The 23,496-nt window shown below is 36.5% G+C and overlaps 1 protein-coding gene across 1 annotated transcript in view; it reads right to left on the bottom strand.

Moving 5' to 3' along the window:
• The window catches only part of AQR (aquarius intron-binding spliceosomal factor), a 67,587-nt gene that overhangs the window by 9,791 nt on the left and 34,300 nt on the right, over nt 1-23,496 (bottom strand). Inside the window, exons 21-31 of the mRNA XM_019474883.1 lie at nt 19,784-20,025; nt 17,991-18,137; nt 17,348-17,417; nt 14,553-14,663; nt 12,835-12,944; nt 10,089-10,224; nt 8,135-8,344; nt 7,135-7,272; nt 6,161-6,232; nt 2,211-2,398; nt 349-520 (exon numbers count right to left, since the gene is read on the bottom strand). Of these exons, the coding sequence (XP_019330428.1) occupies nt 349-520; nt 2,211-2,398; nt 6,161-6,232; nt 7,135-7,272; nt 8,135-8,344; nt 10,089-10,224; nt 12,835-12,944; nt 14,553-14,663; nt 17,348-17,417; nt 17,991-18,137; nt 19,784-20,025 (1,596 nt within the window). The remainder of the gene's footprint in view (nt 1-348; nt 521-2,210; nt 2,399-6,160; nt 6,233-7,134; nt 7,273-8,134; nt 8,345-10,088; nt 10,225-12,834; nt 12,945-14,552; nt 14,664-17,347; nt 17,418-17,990; nt 18,138-19,783; nt 20,026-23,496) is intronic.

Below are 23,496 nucleotides of genomic sequence, written 5' to 3'. Positions count from 1 at the left end.
CACTATCATGGAAGTACAGCTGAATTACAATGGACTTTAATTCGCCATAGGCCAAAACAACGTTTCATAATGAATTACACACCAAATCTCACCCCTCTCATAACATTGAGAAAACACAGATATCAAGCAAAGTCATTCACCTTGAGCAAAAAGCACAACATAATACATTATCATTTTCAACATTCAAAACTGATTAAAAGGAGAAAAAATAAATCATGCATACGCATAACAATTATCTGAGAACATGAATTAAACATCAGTTTACTGTATTTTGATAGTCTGTCTTTATTGCAGATTTAATAAGCCATATTCAGATTAAATAGAGTATACATGTAATATTTCTCTTACCTGATAGAAATAAGGATTGGGTTCAGACTCTCCCACACCATTGAAGTCTTCTACGTTTATAAGCTGGAAGTCGTACAAAAACCCAGCATTGGCTTTTCTGAACTCTGGCAGAAGCTGCACGTGAGGCAGGTTACCCAGATTCTTGTAACGCCAGTTGTAGAGGTTACATAAACTATCCAAAAACACACAGAGACAAACCCTAAATAGTTAAAGCGGGTTCTTGAACTCATTCAAAATAGTTCAGATACACACAACCCCTCACTTTGAAGATGAATGCTTCAGTAGGTTTTCAATGAAAAAAATAATATTGCTGGATAGCCTGTACATATATAAATGAACATACTTGTACAAGCTATCCAGCAAACATTTTTTAAGTTTTGATTCTGTTTGGTTTTCTCTCACAGAAAACTTCACATTTCACTTCTTTTTAGAAAGCTTAGTGCAGCACACCCACCCTTAAGCCTGTTACACTTGATCAGCTCTACACTGAAGGGTACAAATTTTGCAAGGAAGTCTAGTAGGAATTTTCATGGGGAACAAAACTTAAGGAATATGTTTTGTAAAGAATGCTTCTTTAAAAAAAGGAAGGAGTAAAGGAAAAAGGATTTTCTGCATTATCCGCTGTAAAGCCTCTTACTGCAAAAAGAAATTTATTTTCTTATTTTGTGTATTGCCATGTATTAACATGAGATATGAAGGGAAGCAACCAAAATCTACACAATTCTGAATCTTATAAGGTATTTATAAGGACAGTAATATAACCAAAATGCCTCAGTCAGAAATGCACAATAATATCCAGACCAGATAAAGTAGCAGATAGTTCATACGGAAGCTACCTATGATCAGAAAAGACAAAAGTGTAGGAAGGTATGGAAAAAATCCTTGATCAAGAAACTGCATGCAAAGTGAAGGAATTCTTCTGCTCTCTTATCTCTAAGACGTTCTCTGAGATGTTGCAAAACAGTAGACGGAAAAATAAATTTCATTTATCATCATACTCGGATATAATTTGCATTTTTAGAATCATACTGAAAGTAACTGTTATTCATATGACTGGAAAATAATATTCTACCACACCCAACATTTCTTACATAAAAAAACCTGAAGTTCTCCTTCACATTGTTCATTTCACTTTATGCCTAAAAATAATTAGGATTTAAAACTAAACTTATAGTAGCAAGATTTTATATGGAGTAACTTTCTTCTGTTTTATTTTTCCTTGTTAATATGACACCACAAACATGCAATACACACAATAAATAAATTTCACATCTAAATTACCACAACGAAATGATAAATACATGGATAAAAAGTTATTTTACTATAGATAAGCAGTATCTCTTTTAATATTAAAAAAAAAGGCATTATGCTCTTGTGTGGACAGCCTGGTTGTCTCCAATCAAAGCTGAAGCTCTGCTGAAATACTACAAAAGTACCCTTTTGCAGACCGTAAGGGAAATATGATATATTCAAGGCCAAATAAAGAAAATCTTTATTTAGCCTTGAATATATTAAATATATTAACTTAGAAAAGGAAGCTTCTGCAAAAAAGTCTCAGCTGTAAAAAACCCAAACACTGAAGACTATTAAAATTCCTGTAAATAGCATTTTCATTAAAGTATTCATACAGTAGCAGAGTACTACTATGTAAAAAAAAAAGAAAGTAAAACTGATTGCATTTCAGCAAAGTAAAATCTGACTTCCTAGTCTAAGCTGAAACAAATGGAACAAAACAACTAAATTACAGTTTTGCAAACTCTTGTCCTAACAATAAGAAAAAAGTTTCCAATACTACGTGTGCTTTTCCGATTTTTAACCTGGTAGTTTCTTACAAGCTAGACATGCCATTTTCTCTGTCTCACCTTGCTCTTGCTCTTCCTTGTGCATCCAAATCAACAGTTGGCACTCCAACACGAACAAACCGTGTAAAGAGGGACTGCTCCATGTTGGAGTATTTTTGAAAAGCCATGTTCTTAATCACTGGTGGCAACTGATGATGGTCACCGATCATAATCCACCGCTTCAAACGACTGAATCCATCCTGGGGGTTCTAGAATTAAACAATTACACAATTATAACTATTACAATATAATCGAGGCACTCAATTACAACACATTAATAGTCAAATTGGCTGCCTTAGCCTAAGCCCTAAATTTCAACGTTTGTTCTTAAGCTACACTGAACTGCAGTAATTTTAAAGACGACTACTAGCTTCTTTCCAATCTACTACCAGAAAAAGGGAGTAGTATTTTAAATAGTCTTGTTTCTTATAAAGCAACAGGTAAGTTTATCTATTAAAATCAGTAGAGAAACATCAGGATAAATATCGTATTACACTGTTCTAAAGGCCAAAAGTAACATATTATCAGAGGACAAAAGGAAGAACTAATTATAGAAGTTACAGTAGTAAAAAACCTAATTTCTACACAGTACTGTTACCCTAGAACAGTCTTTTAAACATTATTTTCTGGATTCTGAGATAGTGGGTATGAAGTGCCTGAAGTATCTGAAACAATTTTAGTGCTTGCATGTCTGGGGCACAAACTAAGCCTGCTTTTCAAGTGTCTCTGTGGTTCATGTGCTTCACCTGTTTACCTCTGGAATTCCCACATGGCCTCTTCCATGACCAGGATGTGCCTCTAACTAACCCTCACCCTGGCTCTGGGACTGAATGCTCTTCAGTATATTCGGTTTATCTCTTTCCAGTTCCTCATCATCCTTTGTGTACCTATGTTACATACTGACAGAGCTCATGAAGGAACGTTGTAACATAGGGACAAAAAAGGAACAGATGTGTGGGTAACATTATCCAGGAATTAGAATCCTGAAGATTTCCACCTGCCAGTTTTACAATTCAAACCCTCATTTCTTACACACTCCTGTGATATTTCCCTTTCCCCATAGGAGCACTATTCAAGACAGAGCCTAAAGTTCCTTTTCTTGCCACTTGAAGTGGAAGAGCACTGAAGCTCTCTCTGATCAGAGAGCAAAGAAGGAAAACTGAACTCTGCACTGCCCAGCTAATCAAGCCTGAAGTTACCTTAGTAAGAAAGTAAGAGGATGGAAATTATTTTCAATGGCATGGAAAAAGATTTCTTTTTTTTCCCCCTCAAAAAAAGTTACTGATTTGGAGAAGACGAAGCATTCTATATAATCATTCTGCTCTTATCAGCAATTTCAATCTCAGACAAAGAGCCCTCTAAAGAACTCTGTTTTTAAAAATTTCTTACTCTGAATTGCAAGTGCAAGAAATCAAGTACTACTACTCTGTAAGCCTAGTTCTTTAGGTTTTGTTAAAAAAACCCCTCAATTTTCAAGGACTATTTGGATGGCTCTTGTTAGGAATGGTCATGGAATATCCCCCAGAATATGGCTCTATGGTGAAAAGGTCTGCTTTAACTACACAAAACTCTTCAGCTTCTGCATTGCTCATATACACGTATTTCCCCTCATCAGCCTGATGTATCTGGTTATACAATGCTCATTCAACCATCTGAAAAACATTGTAAGATGCTTATTTCATTAAATATGGTAATTTCATTATGAATGAAAACCATGTTAAAAGCCACACAGGATTTACTCATTACACAGCACTACAGTACAATGTTATAGCATTAAATTCAAGACTGCCAAAACACAAAAGCAACAGCCTAAAGTATTACACGTGTCTTTATGCACAGAGATTTAAATACCTAATTGCAGGAGAACCACCTAAACGACAACTTATGCCTCCATACCTTTCTGATAGTTAGGGGAATCTAACTAAGCAGCAAGAAGAAATCTTGTATTTCAGGTTTAACTAAATTCAATGTTGTTCTAGAGACTACAGTGAGGATTCATTAAGCTTGCAGGACAGAAAAGAACCAAGTCTATTTCATTGTATTATTACAATTGCTGAACTAATTAGTGAAAGGGAAAGAGAGCTTGACTGTCACTGTTTTATGATTTGTGAGAAGCCTCACCCAGTAGAGGTTTGTTCTCTAAACACCCCAAACAAGATGGACAAATATGTGCTCCTATTCAGAGTTCAGGCAGTATTTGGGGTTTAGAGGGTGAATTAGTTGCCTACCTGCTCAGAATTATCAAAACTCAGCAGTCTTTAACACATCGAGAAGGTGTTAAAGAACTACATTAACAACCCTAAAACTTAAAAACCTACAGAGTTAAACAGCAACTGAGAACAGGACTTGGGCTTTAATAGTAATATGGTTAACTTGGACATGCACATTCTTTTGCACACTAAGCCCATACTGAGTTACTTTCCTGCAGCTGTATTCTACTCTTCATTGTTAAAGAGCAAAGTGAGAAATTATGAGCTGCAATTACAACTATATTAAATATTTCATGGAGTTTCTATCACACCTTTTTCAATTGAGATTAATTTTCTTTTAGAATGAATATCCAAAAGTTTGGATGTGGTTTTCTAGACAACTTGAAATTATTGCTTTTCAACGAAAATATCTGCTCCAGGCAAAACTTCTGAAAGGAAACTTAATTTTAGAATATGAGAAAATGCAGACTACGTATTTTTCAGAAAGCCACTAGAGTAAGAATCAAATCAACAGAACAGACTGTCTTCAGTTTTACTGAGTTCCCACAGCTAAAGAGTTTGCATAGAGTTCCTGAGGGAGCCCACACTTCATTTCCAGAGGTGAAATCTCGTGATAATCTGAGATTAATCTCCTGATAATCTGAGTTTACAGAGCCACAGATGTGCGAGAAGCACATTTTGCTTACTTATGAAATCCTCTAGCTCTTAAAAGAGGAAAGCGATGTATCTCAAGCTCAGGTTGCTAAAAGCAGCCACAGATAACTTTCACTGGAGGTACAAAAAATTTCAAGACAGTCTGAGTGAATGTGTTGAGTTTAGAATGAGAAGAGTAAATGATTTTAGGGAAAGATGACAACTTTAAAAGTAGCAGTTTTGGCCCTCTGTTACAACAATCCCTTATGTTACAGAGCCATTGCTACCTGGCTTCCTAAAGACTGTGCCATAAATATCCCCTGTGCCATATTAGCTTCAATTTCCTTCCTTCTTTCCTTGCGTTAGCAGTACCTTTCCAGCTGCAAAACCTCAATTCAACTGTATCACAACTGCATTCCTTTATCTACCAATTGTTGGTTTGCCAAACACAGTACAAGCTGCGGTTTATTCCAGGCTAAACATTTACCAATTAGCTAGACAAAAGGTGCATAACTACTGGGCAAAAGCAGAAGTAGAAACAGTAACCATTTCTTTTCTTTCTGTAGAGTTGTAACATCAATTAGAATGTCTCCTCTCTACTTGGCTCCAGTTTTCCTGAAAGTTGTATGTTCTTGGTATCTCTCTCTGTTAATCTTGACTGAAACTGACCAAACACCACAAGCAGACAGGAGGACACAGAGCAATTATGCAAGCCTTACATTGTTGGGAAACAAAACCGTTATTTAATAAGAAGTATTAAGTTTAACAATTTTTAAAATTAGCAATAATCACTATTAAATGAGAAAGAATAAAAGTTACAAAGCCAGGACCTAGTTTACATAAATATCTCTGCTTTTTTATTTTCAAAATGAAAGCCTGCTAATACTACTATTTAGTCAATAAAAGCAACATGTTCAGAACCTATTAGCTTACTCCATAATATTAAAAAACAAGGATAAACAACTTATGTAGAACAATGTGAAAGTTCTTACTGTCCACTCAAATGGCAAATACCAGTTACAGGTTACTTTCTGCACAAGATATTTTCCTTTTAATATTCTATATTGTTCAAGAACACAGACTTTCATTTATCATTTTTTGTAATATGTTTTATAATTCAGGTCTAACCTGCAACAGGAGAGGTATAAAGGTTTCTATCTCCAGAATCTGAGCAGACTCTTCCATTAAGATGTTGTCATACTAAGAAAGAACAAGTAAAGAGATGTCCATCAACCAAGTAATACAAATTAATGCTGTTATTCAGCCTACCAAAAGAAAGCATCGACTACTCATTCAGTTTTTGATGGGTGGGACAGTTACAGCAGGATTTTACCTTATAGGCAAAATATCAATATTACTGAAAATCCATGTCAGAGCGTGAAATCCTACTACGTGAATGGCAGATCTATCTGTACCAATCAGGGCTTACATCTAGAAGGAATCCATGACTGAACTACATGACATGTTTCCCATATGCCATAACCCATCCACAAGAGAAAAGCTTTCTGCAGTGGAGCAAACTAATTTGGTATCTTTGCACTGAAGCAGAAAAGGAGCACTTTTGTGATCCAACACAGTGCATTTTCAGAGAAAAATAATACTGAAAGAATTATTGGTGGTGGGCTTTTGTTTTGGTTTTGTTTTTGTCAGATAAAGGTCTGTAGTAAATGAATACCCGTGGTTAACACTGCAGAGTGAACACAGCATTGCATCACAGTTCTTTTTCCTCAAATTATTCATTTTTTAGGTAAACAAAGTTATAAAGGACATGTTTTTTGCCCAGTTCTGCCTTTATTCTATTACTCAATCATATCACTGCTGTTCATCACCTAATATGACAAAACTTTTTTTTTTTTTTTTAAGAGATGCACTATTAAGCATTTTTGTATATACAATAACTTAAAAGTGATCTCATCTTTTACTTACAGAAGTTAAATTTTTCTTCAGTAAAATTACAATTTGAAACATACTGATAAAAAATGCAACTCGAAATAATCTAGTTGCCTAGATTTAGGACAGATAAAAAGGTTTATACAAGGCGGAGGGGGACACGGACCAAACCCAAAAAACAATTAGTGTAGTAACACTAGTATAATCATTACTTTGAAACCTAATTCAACCAGGTCATGTCGTTTCAGAGCAGCATGAGTACAAGTCATAGCAATGATTTTTGCTTCTTTCACCAACAGGTATTTGGATCTATCCAAGCCACTGCGGAGAAGTTCAAGTGCTCTAAATTCCTGTGGTAGAGAAAAGAAAATCTTGAAAGTCAGAATACAAAAAATTATTGCTTATAAAATGTATGCATTCAAACTATCTTGTCACCTTCTTAATGTAATTCGGCAAGAAATTTATGAGGGTATCTATTCTTAACAATCCCATCTGAATAATTTTTTTTTATGCTAAACATGGAAACAACAGTATTTTAAAAAACAATCTTTTAAAAACAAATCCAAGAATTCTGCAACCTGTGTGCAAATATAAATTTGCAGACAATTGTTCAATTGATTCTGAGGAACCCTCTCAGAATCCCCCAAAATTTTGTTTTACTACATCCACTTGTTTCCTACTTTACTGCATCATAACATCACATCAAATTCAGTATTAGGAAGACCAATACAGTTAATATGACCAAATGATACCCAGATCACCTTTACCCTAACTTTTAAAAGCCTCTCAAGCAATTCTGGGAAAAACAGAAGATAATCTGTTTAAGTTACCTCTAGGTTATCTGATTAAAGGCAATTCACTGTAAATACAAAGACCCTGTGAGGATCAGAGGAGCCCTGATAGGCGCACCAACCATAGTAACCTAATCAGTGAAAATGGAACACGCAGAATGGCTGCTTCGTAAAATCAAAATAAAACAGATTATACCCTTGTCCCTCAAAATAAAACAGATTATACCCTTGTTCCTATTGTGAAACCTGCCTATATTACTCAAAGGTAGAAAGTCTCACCTGAACGCCTTTGCAAGCTAATGAAGCTGCCTAGAGATATATGCTCCTTTTAGGATGTATGGCAAAGGAAAATTTTGGAACTCTGTAAAGCTTTTTGTAGGATTAGCCAGATCCACTTACCTTTAATAGTTTTATGTCTTACCTCAAGCTGAGTGAATATTTTCTTAACATGTCTAAAACACCCTTCAGCAATTTCCATATCTTCTTCATAGGACTTGCCTTTGAAAATTGGTTGAGGAGCATTTGCAAAATACTGGTGAAAAGGAAAGAAACTGGAGACATCCGTAACATCTGGCAATTTTCCACCTTTAACTTTCACTTTGCTGATATACTCCTCCCAACGAGACATTACCTATGGCAAACAGAAGTGTCATACTGACATGTTTTTATATCATAAAGTCATTAGCAAGGTGTAGTCTTGCACACATAGTATTTAAAAAAAAAAAATCACAAAAGCAAGGTATGTCTAAAGTAGCATTTGACCTTGTATCAGGACGACATTTTTGAAGCTGTGGTGGGTTCACCTTGGCTGGCTGCCAGACTCCCACCCATCTCTCACTCCTCCTCCTCAACAGGAGAGGGGGAGAAAAGAAGATGGAAAAGCCTATGGGTTGAGATAAAGACAGGGAGATCACTTAGCAAGTACCATCACATGCAAAACAGACTTGACTTGCGGAAGATTAATTTAATTTGTTGCCGATTAAAAATAGAGTAGGATGGTAAGAAACAAAGACAAAACCAAAAACACCTTTCTTCTCTACCCCCTCCTTCTTCCCAGGCTCAATTTCACTCTGTCATTCCCAAGTCTTCTACATCCTCCCCACCCTGAGCAGTGCAGGAGGAATGGGGCTTGTCATTCAAGTTCATAACACCACATCTCTGCCACCCCTTCCTCCTCACACTTCTCCCCTGCTCCAGCATAGGCTTTCCACAGGCTGCAGCTTCCTTCAGGGCATATCCACCTGCTACAGCATGAGGTCCTCCACCGGCTGCGGTGTGGATATCTGCTCTGACACAGTACTCCATGGGCCGCAGGGGGACAACCTGCTTCACCATGGTCCTCTCCATAAGCTATGGGGGAATCTCTGCTCCGGTGCCTGGAGCACCTCCTGCCCCTCCTTTTCCTTCTGACCTTGGTGTGTGGGGTTGTTTCTCACACTCTCTGTCCCCAGGTGCTACACGGTGTTTTTTGATCTTTTCTCAAAGATGTTTTCAGAGAGGTGCCATCAGTGTCGCTAATGGGCTCAGCTTTGGCCAGCAGTGGGTCCGTTGGGAGCTGGCTGTGTCCAGCACGGGGACAGCCCCCAACCTCTTCTCACAGAGGTCACCCCTGCAGCGCCCCCCGCTACCAAAACTTTGCACATAAACCCAATACAGAAACAAATCTCTTGATTATCTCCACTTATGGTACTTTGGTTTAAATACCAAGTTGGATTCCTTTGGGAGGAAACTGAACCGGAAGATGAGCTCTAGCAGTGCTCCTAGAACTCTCCAACACCTAATGACCATTTAATGTTTAGGCCTACACTACAGCTAGCCCAGGCTAACTTCTGTAAAAACATATATAGTGTATGCATTTGATCCTAAGTACCACTCTACAAGTCTGCTTAAGCCACACTAATTGCTAATGTAGACCATATCACTGAAAAATACATGGAAGGGAAATAAGGGATATACAATATACAGAAAATTGCCATTTTGTATACTATGCATCTGATTATCACACTGGCATTTAACACCATAAAAGCTTTCTAGCCAGATCATCAAGTAGCTGCTCTAATGCTTGTCCAAAATGTAAAGCAGCCCACAGATTTTTCTGTCTGAAGGAGAAACTTCAGGTTAGAATCTTTGCTAGCAGTCATGAACAGCAGCAATGCTAGCCTTTCAACTGGTGAGTCATGAGGCAGGGTTTAAAACAATAGCAATACAAGTAAGTAATGTTGCAATTATAGCTTTAGCTGTTATTGTATTTTGAACCACCAAAGAAAATGCGGGTTTTTTTAGACTCAATTCTGAAAAATTCACTCCAATTTTTACAAAGTGTTTCATAACATATTGAGGTCATACAGTCTCTGTAGAAGTATTTCAGTCCTTACTTGGTATAAGAAAAAGTGGCCAGCTGTTTCACAAGTGTAAGAAACATCTCCTGGGACTCCAAGACTCTCTTGCAGTCGCCCAACTTCTCGTAGAAGTTCAAGTCTTCGAGCCAGCACATAATTAACTCTTCCATACCTACAAAATGAATTAAATGTAACATAATTTGTTTAAATGTATTTAATTCAGAACTGTTTTATCTAAGTATCACAATGAGAGATCACAAAAAAAACAACACCCACCCCCAAAAAACCCTCACAACTACTAGCAGGTTCCAAAAACCAAGAATTTGCTACATGCCCACTATTTTTATTGGTTGAGCCCTAATAATTTACAAGGCCATACAAGAGCCATTACTGTAGAAAAAGCTCCTTTTATCTTATCGCTTCAACAGAAGCTTCATAAGTGTTAGTAAAACATTCTCATGATGTACCTGCAAAGCAGAAAAGCATTACTTCCAGTGCACTGTTTAGGAACTATGGTACACTACATGTTACACAAATATAAGCAAGTTATACAAGTCTATGGATCATCATAAATGGAACCTATACCCAAAGTTTCAGTATAAAGCTGACTTCCTTTGGCAGTATACAAAATGTCTTGCTACAATGCTTAGCCCACCATAACAGACAGGTCTACATCCACACATAGGAGGTCCTGGACTCACAGCTGCCTGTTCAGTAACTTTTATGACTGATTAGCTTGTAACCTACTCCTTCCATTCTTCCTCTTCTTACCCAATTCAAGCCCAAGTTTTTTCCTTTATAAATCAATTTCCTTAATCCATGCACTCCCCCCCTCCCAGAAACAGTACAAGAAAAACAAAAATCAATGTATCACATTTTCTAAAAAAGAAAACAAACTAAAAAGTGGTATAAATGGCTGGAATTAAAGAAGTGAGAGGAACAGGACACTTTCTTTTAAAAATGCATACATAGTTAAAAGCTCAAATGTGAATAAAGGCTAAATATCAAGTTCTTATTAAACTTACTATTCATAAAATATGCTTTCTGCACAGAAAAAAAAAAAAGACACAATCCCTGGTAATCACAATGTGTTCTATTGTCTTATTTAGAAGAGTGAGAGTAGTTAAAGCTGGAGATTTGAATTTACTAAGACACAACTGAATATGATATTGTTCACAACTGGAAAAAACAAGTTTCTCAGGAACTATGACAGTTAAGATCCCTGGAATACTAAATAGTATTTTCTTCAACAAAACTAATCCATTATAATTACAAGTGACTGAAACCAGTTGTTCGGGTTTTTTTTCCTCACACTTCCAATGTCCTCTTATTTCTCACAACTCAAGTCATATGCCCTTTGTTATGTATTTGTTCATTGCTACAAAAATTTTCTTTAGCTGTGATTCCCTTTGTGTTTAAGTGACGGTACCAGTTTAATCAGCTCCTCTCCACCTTATGTTCTCATACCCCCTGCCCTGCTTTGCTGTGCCTGCAGAGGGAGCAAGAAAGGAACGCTAAGCTTGCAAGCAGCAGAAATTCCTTAAGCAGTATCATGCCTTCTAAAGCAGCCTGACAGAAAATCCACGAACTCAGAAGCAACCTAAAACCAAAAGGCATATGAGAAATAAACTTATCTTCTCACAGTAGTGCAGCCCACCTTCAAATATATTCCTCAACCCTTATCCCTCCCTCCTAAACTGCCAGAACCCATAGGACTCTGCAGTAATGTCCTGTAGGTCTGGAGTTACCCTGAAAAAGAACGAAAACAGATAAACGTACAGTGTCTCAAAGAAAACCCCTTTTAATTATGAGCACTACTCTTCAAGGAATATACTAAACAGTAGATATTACTAAATAAATATCTGCCATGGCATCACTTCACTAAGATTTTGGCTATCAAATTTCTGGAATAGTTTGACTATGTCAAAGCGTTCAAATTAAAAAAAAAAAAAAAATGACCAAAAGGTATTTATTTTGCCAAATGAAACTCAACTATGCACATGTGGGTAACTTCTAGTGACTATATATAATTTTTACTACAGCTTCTGAAGACAAAGTATTGCTATAATAATCCAGTACTGGACAGTTTTATACTTCCAGTGCACGACCCTTATACCCCCACTTATATCTATGAACGTGTGTAATCCTACTGACATCAGTTGGACTAACACATAACAAACGTACAAATATTTACAAGAACAGGTTCTTAAGTCTTTGTACTGATATTGACTTGATAGCTTTCCTTATGTATATATTATTCAAAATGTGTTATTTACCAATGAAATAAGCAGCTTTGCAATCAAACAATATTCTGAAGAATTAAAAGCAGAATGTTTAATTTCAGGTTTATATTTCTGTATGCAATATTCACCATGCCAGTAGAAGTGATATCATATTTGCACAAAAAAGCCCTAATTGCAAAAGCCTACCTTTATTATTCAACTTTCTCTCACAAAACAGATCAATTCTCTAAAATGTATATGGGCCCAGAATATAACGAACTACTTTTATTCAAGCAGTTGAGTTTATGAACAACCAACTGCCTGATTCTGCCTTTGGATTCTCAAGAGAACAGAGTTTCTCTACTGAATAAGAACCAAAATTACTTAACGCTGTATCGAAAACAACGCTCTGCGTTACTGGGATTCAATAATACGAGAAAGCTACAACTTGTCAAGCACTGCTCCTTGCTCATTTACAGGGGAGGCAGAGCGGATTCAACACATACAACTTGCTACGATGTTTACGCAAGCGAGTTTATCATTAGCATCTCCTTTCTCACCTGCTGAAATCTTTCTCTGTCTCTAGTTCCTCTTCTCCATGACCCAGACGCAGGAGGTGGCGCTCATCAATGTCTAGAGCCATGATTTTTTCAAACAGCTGGTTCAAGGCCTAAAGATTGACAAGAACAGGAGAAAAGGTAGTTTTTAGAAGTTCAGAGGCAGAGGAAAACTGAAGAATTACTGGTAAGACAGCTAGGAAATTATGCCTATTTTGGTATAAATGGAAGACAAAGCAAACATGAAGTTAATACTGAAACAAAAGCTCTTAATCGTGACAACAGGGAAATTAGCCTACTAAAACTCTTGCATTTGCATACTTTATACAACAATTAAATTTTATTTCACAATTTTAAAACAATTTCAAAATTTGATTCAATCACCTAGTTAATTTAGTTGATAAAGCTATCAGTTTATAGAACTGTCTCAAGAAGCACACTTTGCAAACACTGATTTCGTTAGGCGACTAAACCATTTAACTTTTACTGTACATTAGAAGAGCATGATCTGGTAGTGACTGGCAAGTGCTGTGACTATTCTATATGGATAAATAAATTTTGCTGAACTAAACTTCAAGGTGTGCTACGTCTCCTTCCTTAAATCCTTCAATTCTCTAACAGCTTAATATCAACTGTCCAATTCAGTGTATTTCAAAGGAGTAAGTTTGTTAGCACTGGATCATCAAGTTATGAAACCAAGAACAAACATGAGCAAGCTCCACTTGTACTTCAAGTCAGCTGGAAGTCATGCAAACGTAAGTACAGCATCAAGGCATAGGAAATGAACCTTGCTGAGTTCATTTCCTGAAGTAGTTTCAAGTTTATGTTCTCATACAAGTCTGGTCTGGTAGGAAGAGTCTCCTACCTACCTCAAATTATTTCCTTTCTTTTCTCCCCAACGGACATGCTCTCAACCCTTTCTCTCAACTTCACTACCTGTTAACTCTCCCACAACCCACTGTAGACTGGCCTATATTATTCCAGGTTGTAACTCCTCACCAAAATGAAGCCACGTCCACTGTTCTTTGATCAACAGTGTAAGTGTCTGATCTTCCTTTGATGGACAAAGATGAAATGTTTTCGAAGTAGTATGCTCAGTTAAAATAGCTCATAACTGAGATAGGATAGGCTAATTAAGGAGACCAGGAAATAGATGACCCTGGTTTCCAAACAAATCCTTCCAAACCAGACACAGATTTAGAGTAAGAATCATATTGACTTTTATCATCATCATCATCATCATCATCATTATTATTATTTTATATATGCTTGAGAATTAGCAGCTAGACTCCACCTCTTATGAACGGGAAGCAAGCATTCAGCTGAAGAAGCCATGATACCTTTCATGCCTTCCCTTAGACACGAAGCACAGCACGAAGCACAGAGCAGCCAGTATCCGAGAAAGTAAGTTAGCGAAAAATCTGGCATGCATGCAGTGAATGTGTAACTGTAAGAACTGTGCAGACACTTTTTCAAAATACTTCCTAATTTCTACCCCCAACCAGTTAAATATATTGAAAACTTCTGATAAATAGCTCGGAACTACAGACCTAAAATTCAAAAATTTAATTTCACATTATGAAACAAGCAAAACTGCACACAAGCCAACTCAAGTTTTCATTGTTAAGAGACAACTGCAATCTCAAACCTACTGATGTCAATACCTGCTGTTCTTCTTGATTTTAATTACAGGAAAATTTCATACATGACTGATGCTTTACCTGATTAGAGTGGGTAACTATAAGAGTTCGTTGTTCTGGGAAATTATGATAAAGATTGGATATTATCTGGACTGCTACATCAGTTTTTCCAGTACCAGGTGGACCTACTACCTAAAAACAACAACAACAACAACAAAATTAAAAACAAAAATCAACACACAATTTATCAGAATATTGCACAACACAGAAATATAGCCAGTTGGGAAAAAAGCAGAACAATCTCACAAGACACTGACATCATACATTAACAACAAAAAAAGTCTTCTGTTTCATGTACAATTGCTTGCTGGCTTCTGTGAATTTCAAGAACGCATACATACACCATGAAAGACTTAGGCCAATGCTAAGGCAGATTCCTGCCTAAGAGGAATATGGTAATCCAGCAATTACTTGCTGGCTGTTGTGAACTTCAAGAACAAATACAATATACCATAAAAGACTAATTCAGATTAGTTAGGCAGACTCCTGCCTAAGAGGAATATGGTAATCCAGCATATGAAACACTATACTGTTTCGCAACCCATGAAAACAGACCTTCTCAGAGAAAAAAGACTGTTTAGCCTCACGACAGGCTAAACATAGGGGAAAACAGTGAAAAAAGCATCAAAACACATCATTGAAAAAGAATAAGGTAAGGCAGATGTAAAGAACAGAAAAAAAAGAGTCCATTCTTTTTATTTACTCAAAACCTTACAACTGATAATATAGAAGTAATACTGACAGTTAATGTTTTTATAGGCTCAGTTATACCAACAACATTCAAAAATTGACACCTAAGACATTTTAAAGGTATCCAAGTATAATAAAGCATCTCAAAGTAATTTGTTCAGCATTAAGCAGCACAGAATAGTGTTTCATATGTATCTACACATAAAATTACAAGTTTCTATGAAATCATGCTTGCTTATTTAAAGAATTTCATTGATCACTGAATTCAAAAGCAAGTAGGATTGTACTTCTCAAATATTTGACAGAAATACATGACATAATGACAGAAAATAAACCAGGCCTATATTACATAACTATTTTCTCAATCTGCCTTCTCCCCCTGCAAAAAAGTGGGTGATGAAAAAAAAAAAAAAAAAAACAAAAAACTGAAATACATCCTCAAAAACAAAAAGCTGACTTTGACACTGTTTATCCCTTTTGCCCTAGCAGACTCTCATTCTCTAACACCTCCTGCTGTTTTTCTCCTAGCAGCTAGCAGACTCTCATTCTCTAACACCTCTTAAAAATCAACGTTTTAGTAGAAAAGTTCAAATTATATAATCACCATCTCCTCAAATATTTATGAAAGCTGATGAGAACCAGGGCACAGGAAATTACTTTTCTCTTTTAAAGCCCTCCAAAAATGAGGTAGATGATAGTTTATAATGCATTATACACTTGCATTTGAAGGTCATTAATAGTTCAACAAATATTAAATTATACTAACAAAGAGTATGCAATGCTATAAAAAAAAAAAAAAAGACAAAAATAAAACCTAGTTGGCTTAGAGACCCACTCTCTAGTATTTTATGTAATAAAATAGTAATTTTGTGTGTTAATTATATACTACACAATGGTAATAAAGATTTTAATTTCCCAATCTTCCTTCCTATTGACAGTACTACTGATAGAAAACAATACTCCTATACACTGGCATGGGTATTCTTAGACAAACACTCTAATTATGTAAAACCCAGCAGTTCAAATCATTCCAAAAACCCCTTCCAACATTGTTTAATAACTAAATTTAAAGCATCTATCACTGTGGCATTTTCACAGCATTCAAAAAAAGAGCTTTAATTTCTAAATAGACCTTAAAGTTGCTATTCTATCAACAACCAAAAAGTTCTGCTGTGTTCTACTAGAAAACATACCATACTCAAAAACACTGCCAAGAACTCAGGTAACTTTTATACACATTTACGACACTACTAATTTCAGCACACCTAGTCAGGCAGGGACAAAAGGCATACAATCCCACTGAAGTTTATTTTTTCCTTTGCCATGCATCTTTTGTGAGCTAGCTACAGAGTGTATAGGGAGTGGTAAAACATAAGGAGGAAGGGGAGGAGGAAGAGTATGGTATTAATGAATACCAATACAAAAATCTAAAAATTAGCATTATTGCCTATATAGACCAAGAAGAAATTAAGAGTATCAGAGAAAACTCATTCAAATATTCCACTGAGTCACTACCAGGATAGACTGTACTTCACTGGCAGACAGGTACTTGTAGTCAAAGTCTGAGAGTGGTAAACCTTAAAGACCTTTGCAGAAATTCACTGATCAAAAATTTTTTTCATAACAAATCTACAGCTTTGGTTTGGTTTGTAACTTCTTAGTTCTAGAAGTCAGCAGGATATAAAGGATTGCACGTTACATTTCACAAGACAGCAGAAAAAAGCTCCCTGAAGACAATTCAATGACTTTCATTTCCTTTAATGGAGTTAGATCAAACTAAAAATGATGCAAGTAATTTAAAACAGCCAAAAATGACAGACATGGCAAGAGCTTTACAGTCTAAAACTAGCAATCCAACCACTGAAAAAGTAAATTCAGTTGCTGTGGAAAGTCTTCAGCCACTGAAACACAGGATACAGTTATACAGATATCAAATATGTTTCTGTATGATTTTATGAAGATGGGAGGATGCTGAACCTTTGTATGTTAATTTATCATATTTTTAAACTATTACTAGAAGTGACCTCAGCAAGGCTAGAGAAATGGGCATTACAGGTATTTCACTGAATGTACCTAAAGCCAGAATCAAATAAATAAATGGATAAAATCCTCACAGATATTCTTACCATAGTTAGCCCAGGCTGCATTCCCGCACGTATAGCTTCAATCTGAGTATGGGTAAATTGAATGGTATTGCTGTAACAAAGCAAAACAAGATCAAAGAATTGATAGAATTTGCCAACAGTTTTGATAAGAGCAATTGTTTTAACAAGTTTGGTTTAAATTAACTGGCTATGTGTTTCTCTGGAACTACATGCTTGCAAACTTTTATATAAATTAAACCATCTTTACAACTATCTCCTTTTCAGACATGACAATCTTGCAATTTCTAAGCAAGACAGTAAATCACATTGTTCACATGACAACAAAATCATCCCATCTAAAAGACTGTCTGTCTTTAGTTATTATTTGCTGAGAATGCTGTAAAATTACTTAGGTATGATTGTCCCAATATTCAAAGTCCTGACACAATACTAAAAGACAGCATTTCTCATTGTTCTTCAAGGGAATTTTTTAACAGAGGGGAGATAATAGAATAGTTTGATTTAAATATAAAACAGAAAACAGTCTCATATTCAAATCTTCTTTCAGTAATAAAATCAAAATGACATTTCGTTTATAATCAACAATATTATTCTTAGCTATTTCTGAAAATGAACTACTATGCATGTGTTACCATTTGCAAATAAGTTCTCATCCATTTATTACCGTTTTGGTTGATTATATGGATATGGTCCCCTGCTTGGAATGATATGAGGCTCTACAATCAGTGTTTTAGCTTCTTCAGGTTTTTCTTCATTCCCATCCTCTTCTTTTCTTTTCTTTCCTTTACCTCCCTTTATTGGGAAAGTTATCCTGTAACACATAATTTAAGACTATACTTCGACACATTCACTATGATACCAGACTGTCTTGGAAGTTTATACAGAAAGTATAGGGAAACGAGTTGCAGATGAAAAAGTATTAATGAGGATAAGGAAAAGGAATGACAAATAAATTGATGAAGCTCATTTTAAGAAAGCATATTTGACAAAAAGTACGTCAAAAGTGCTCTTTACGTAGCTTGAAAAGCCAAAAGCAGTGCCAAAAGCCAGCCGGAAAAAACAGTGAAAGCAAAGAGTTCATAAATAAAAATGGAAGGGACAGGAGTAAAGTTGTAACAGAAAGCCACCGACACTGTCTGTTCAGCAGTAATAACTTGATTTTGTTCTAGAACTGATGCACGCTTTTTTTTTTCCAACACACAAGATATGTCAGTGTTCTAAACTGCTCCAACACATGAAGCCTTTTATCCTCCCATTTCAATTTTTTTATAGCCCTCTGTATCATATGTTAGCAAGCTTCTCTAATTCAGAAACAAATCACAGTGAAGGAATTCCAATGGCTATCCAAATTATCTCGAGACAACAATGCAGACATCTTTAACAGCAATAACCTCTTAGTCTCTTTACAGGACAAATGCAGCAGTAGGAAGAGCAATAGCTCTTCATAAAAAGGAATATCTGTATTTTAATCTATGAACCGAAAATGAACACTAGTTCATTGAGGGAAATTATGTGTGGTATCTTGTCTTGATACCTTCAGACTATTTTTTTATCATTATATAGTGTTTGTGCCTTCTCCACAAATATTCTACATGCAGCGTTTGAAAAAAAAAAAAAAAAAAAAAGCATGGAAGATTACCTCCCTGCTTTTCAAGATTCAATTTAGCCATGGTAAGAGCTGACTGGTGTGGGGGGAAAGCCATCTTTTCCCTCCCCAGTCAAATCTATTCCTTCAAAAGGAAACATATTTCAATTCTCATTAACTTATAAGGGAAAATATAGTTTCTTCAGTCCAGCTGAAGAAAATGTTCTCCAACACTATTAACTGTGAAACTCAGTTGCCAAAGTCCAAGGAGGTCCACTAGGAGGGATAGAACTGTCAAGTCTAAAAATGCTGGACAACAGCACCACTGAAACAAAACATGTAAATCTCATTTAGTGGTCACAAAGGTAGGCATTCTGTTTCAGAAACCATTTCTAAAATAAAATAAGCAATATGGGATTTCAGACTTAATTCTTTATTTTGATTGAATGGTGTTTCCAAAAGCTCAAATTTTAACTGATGTTGAAATTGCTGTTCTTAGCTTGCTTTAATGAGACGTGTAAGGAAACTGTGTAATTAAAAATCTTTAGGCTGAACTTGAGGAGGCTAGATACCATAATGCAGAAGTGAATACTACATGTCTTGATTCTATCTCATACTGTTGCTTTTCCCATATATTCAATAGGCTGATCTACAAGCAACGCTCTAATGCATTTTTGTACAGAATAGAGCAAAAGCTGGTCCTGAGCCTAACTGTAGTATAGTTAACTCTGTTACATAACTATCTAAATCTTAATATTAACATGTTTTCTTAGAAGAAAGAGCACCTTCCTTCAACCACTGAACTCAATTCCACCTGACAACGCACTTCAGCAAGAATACCAGACCAGGAGTACTTGAAATTTTGAGATCACCTGAAGGGGGGTATTTGCAGAACTGGGTTGTCAACAGTCACTTTAATATTGTATCCAGGAAAGCTAGCTTTTAAGTGATCAATGGACAGGAAAGTGTCATTAAAATCCAGAGTTGCAATCTGATTTGGCATTTTCGAATAGTGTGCACTACTTGGGTCTCCATATCCGAGAATGATGTCATGCAGCCAGTCAGGAACCACACAATCTGTGTTCATCAAATTCCTAATAGTCTCCAGAACAGCCTGCAAAGAAAAAATATGATTGAAGAAGTTGACTTTTTACTAAGAAAATGTGACATATTGACGACTAATCAAGTCTATTCTAAGATGCTAGCATGTCACAGTCTTTAATTAACAGGTGTTTGGTTAGATTGAGTCAATATCTATACAGTGTACACATGCAACAAACACCAGTGTCAAACCATATAGTTCTTAAACTATCCTGTTAGTAAAGAGGACCATAATCATCAGTAAAGTTTTCATTCCAGAACACTCAGAGGAGGGGGGGGGGGAAGGCATAGTTCAAAATAACCTATAAACAAAATAAAATGTCTGCTATGGCCCTAGCTTATCGTCCCAGTTTTACAATGAGCGAACAATTCATATTTTATCAATAGCTACACGTATTTCTGCTTGAGGTTCTTCTCCAGCACTTTCAGAAGGTCATGTTGTTTATACCAAAAATGCATTAGAACTTCTGCGTGGTTATAGTCCTGGCGCACACTGGGTTTCTATGTACAATCTTGGAGTGCACCTTCCTTGCTTCTCAACCCTTTCTTTCTCCACTTAAATTCACTAATCCAACAAGACAACTGATGACTCCACAGAGTCCCCAACATGTTTCCACACACATATTCTTCTAAAAAATTTCATCTTTGTGGATACTGATTGAGCTATCAATTTCTGGAAGCAGCAAATTGTAAGCCTTTTGTCAGGCTTTTTGAAGACTACAGACACAGAGCATTTTAAATCAATTACTCTTTACTTTGACCAGCACAAAAATCATATTTAGTGTAATGCACAACTGTATGGCAAATGAATGCCTCAGCCACCCTAAAACCTAGATCCAGTTCTTACTAGAAATCTAAGAAATTCAAGAACACCCTCATGCAGCTTAAGGTTTCTCCTTCAACCCTATAAATTTCATCCCTGCAGCCAGCTAAAGTTTCCCTCCAAAAGCTGGCTCTTCACCCCCAAATTAATTTCTCTACTCATCTGTGGTTATGTCAGTATTTTCTCTCCTTTCCCCCTCCATGAAAACACCAATGCTCCAGAACCTGGACTCACACAGAGGGTGTGCATTTTAACTAAGAGCTAGCCAAACTTTAGTCTTCCTGTTAAAGGGCTACTTTCGTGGCAAGTCTTCAACAACCACCTTACTTGAAACTTGGTATTAGGACATCATGCATCTGCTCTTCAGCAGAAGAAACACAGGATATGAAACCTGCGCTGATTTCCAGATCCTCCAACTTAACATGCCATCAAACATGGACACAAATGGATGGCAAACATAATGCATCAGCAGTCCACACCAGGATATAATACAGACCTTCCAAAAGCCAATCTTGTAAAGAATAGTCAGCCAAAACAAAGTATGGGATTTTATTCTGATATTCTAAATTTACATATCCAGCTCCAAAGGGTAGGATTCTCTGCCCTTTTCCTGCTTGTGTTGTATCATTCAAGGAATCAAAGTAATGTGGTCATCATTCAACCTCTATAAAGGTTCCGATTCTTCCCCTCTACTCAGCATGGGTGAGACCATTATCTGGAGTGCTGTGTCCAATACTGGGCTCCTCAGGACAAGAGACAGACATACTGGAATGAATCCAGCAAAGGGCCACTAAGATGATTAAGGGATTGGAGAATCTGTTATATGAGAGGCTGAGAGAGCTGGGATTGTTTAGCCTCAAGAAGAGAAGACTCAAGGGGTAATGGGGAATTTTATCAGTTTGTATTAAAAAAAAAAAAATAATAATGGGAGGAAGTAAGGACAAATGGAACCAGGCTCCTCTCAGTAGTGCCCTGTGAAAGGACAAGAGGCAATGGACACAAATTGAGATACAGGAAATTCCACTTAAATATATGAAAAAGTTTTTACTGTATGGGTAATTGAACACTGGAACAGGTTGTCTAGACAGGTTACACAGTCTCCATCGCTCGAGATATCCAATTCCAACTGTACAAAGTCATAAGATCTTGAGCAACTTGCTCTGGTTGACTTTGCTTTAAGCAGGGCTTGGACTAGATCACCTCCAGAGGTCCCTCCAACCTCAACCATTCTGTGAATCTGTGATTCTGTTCCTTCCAATCTCAACCATGCTGTGGATTCTGTGATAGCTCTGTAAAGTTATTAATGCAAAGGCAACTTAACATCAGTCTTAAATTTTACAGTGCTAAGTTATATGCTCCGTCCTTTCTTCATCTAAAAAGGTTGCTTGTCTACCAGCAGAATGGCTCCTACTATTTCAAATTTAATTCTCATACCGAGGAAACATGTCACAGAAGGTCTGTCCTTGTACAGGAACCTCTGGATAGTCAAATTCCTAGCTGTCGGAAGAAGTGAATGTGCATGGGATAATACAGCTGGCATCAAATATTACTGTGACACAAAGTATACTCTCAGCTCAGCCTCATTTTATAATAAAAGGGATGGCTCAAAGAATCTTACCTGATGCCTACAAACCACTCCAGAAACCTTCTCTCCCTTTGGCTGTCCAAGCCATGTAGTGTATTTCTTCTTGCTTTTGGTCTTATGAACATTTTAGTATGTGACCTGCAGGACCAGAGAGGTCCTGCACTTAACTTCTGACGCCTGAAGGTCTTGAATTACTTCAGAGGCCCAAGATATACTGATGGACAGGTCCCATATTAACTAAGAATATTTATATTTTTGTTGCAAATATAAAATAAGTGTTTCTGGCTTAAATGTATATTAAGCATAGCATAACACATTTGTGCTAAGAGAAGCACAAATAAATTGGAAAACATGGCTTCTTCAGGTAGTATTTCTAAATCTAGATGATCAATTTCTCAGAGGAAAGTTTAAGAAATATGTCCCTAACAGCTAATGTGCTGTTTTTACATCACAAAAACTTTGCTTCAGCTTTTCAAAAGTAACTTCTATACATGTAAAAATACTAAGATTAGTTCTTGTAAGAACTAACACTGCTGACCAATTGTAGTGACGTAGTGGTGTCACCTCCAGCAAACACATTGTATTTGCACTTCCACTGCTGTCTCATCTGCTTAATTTAGTAAGACTGCACATGTGTTCTCTTGTCTTCTCTCCTACAAGCTCAGCTTAAAACTTCAAGCTGCCTTCTATCTGCTCAATACACTATCAACACTAATCAGTGATACCTTGTTTTCTTTTATCCAGCTGAAGTTAGAAAGGTTTGCAGATGACATGGAATGCTTACACCCAAACTGGTAGCAATGTGATAAATCTGGAAACATCTTACATTTGTCTTGACAAATGAATGTATGAGACTTAAGTAAAAACCAGCATAGAATGGTTTGTACTGTGATTTGCCTGGATATTAGGTACAAGTACACAGTACAGATTTGAAAGCTACATTCACATCTAACAGCAATTCCGAGCAAACTTAAGTATTCACTGCGGCACTTTCCTTCTGACTACACAAAAGTGCATACATACGCAAATAAAAAAAACACGTCTATAGTGCCGACACACCATCAGGCTTTGGCAGA

This window comes from Aptenodytes forsteri, unplaced genomic scaffold, assembly GCF_000699145.1.
Source record: "Aptenodytes forsteri isolate BGI_AS27 unplaced genomic scaffold, ASM69914v1 Scaffold108, whole genome shotgun sequence".
Lineage (NCBI taxonomy): Eukaryota > Metazoa > Chordata > Aves > Sphenisciformes > Spheniscidae > Aptenodytes > Aptenodytes forsteri.
This window is presented reverse-complemented; position numbering and strand designations above follow the sequence as displayed.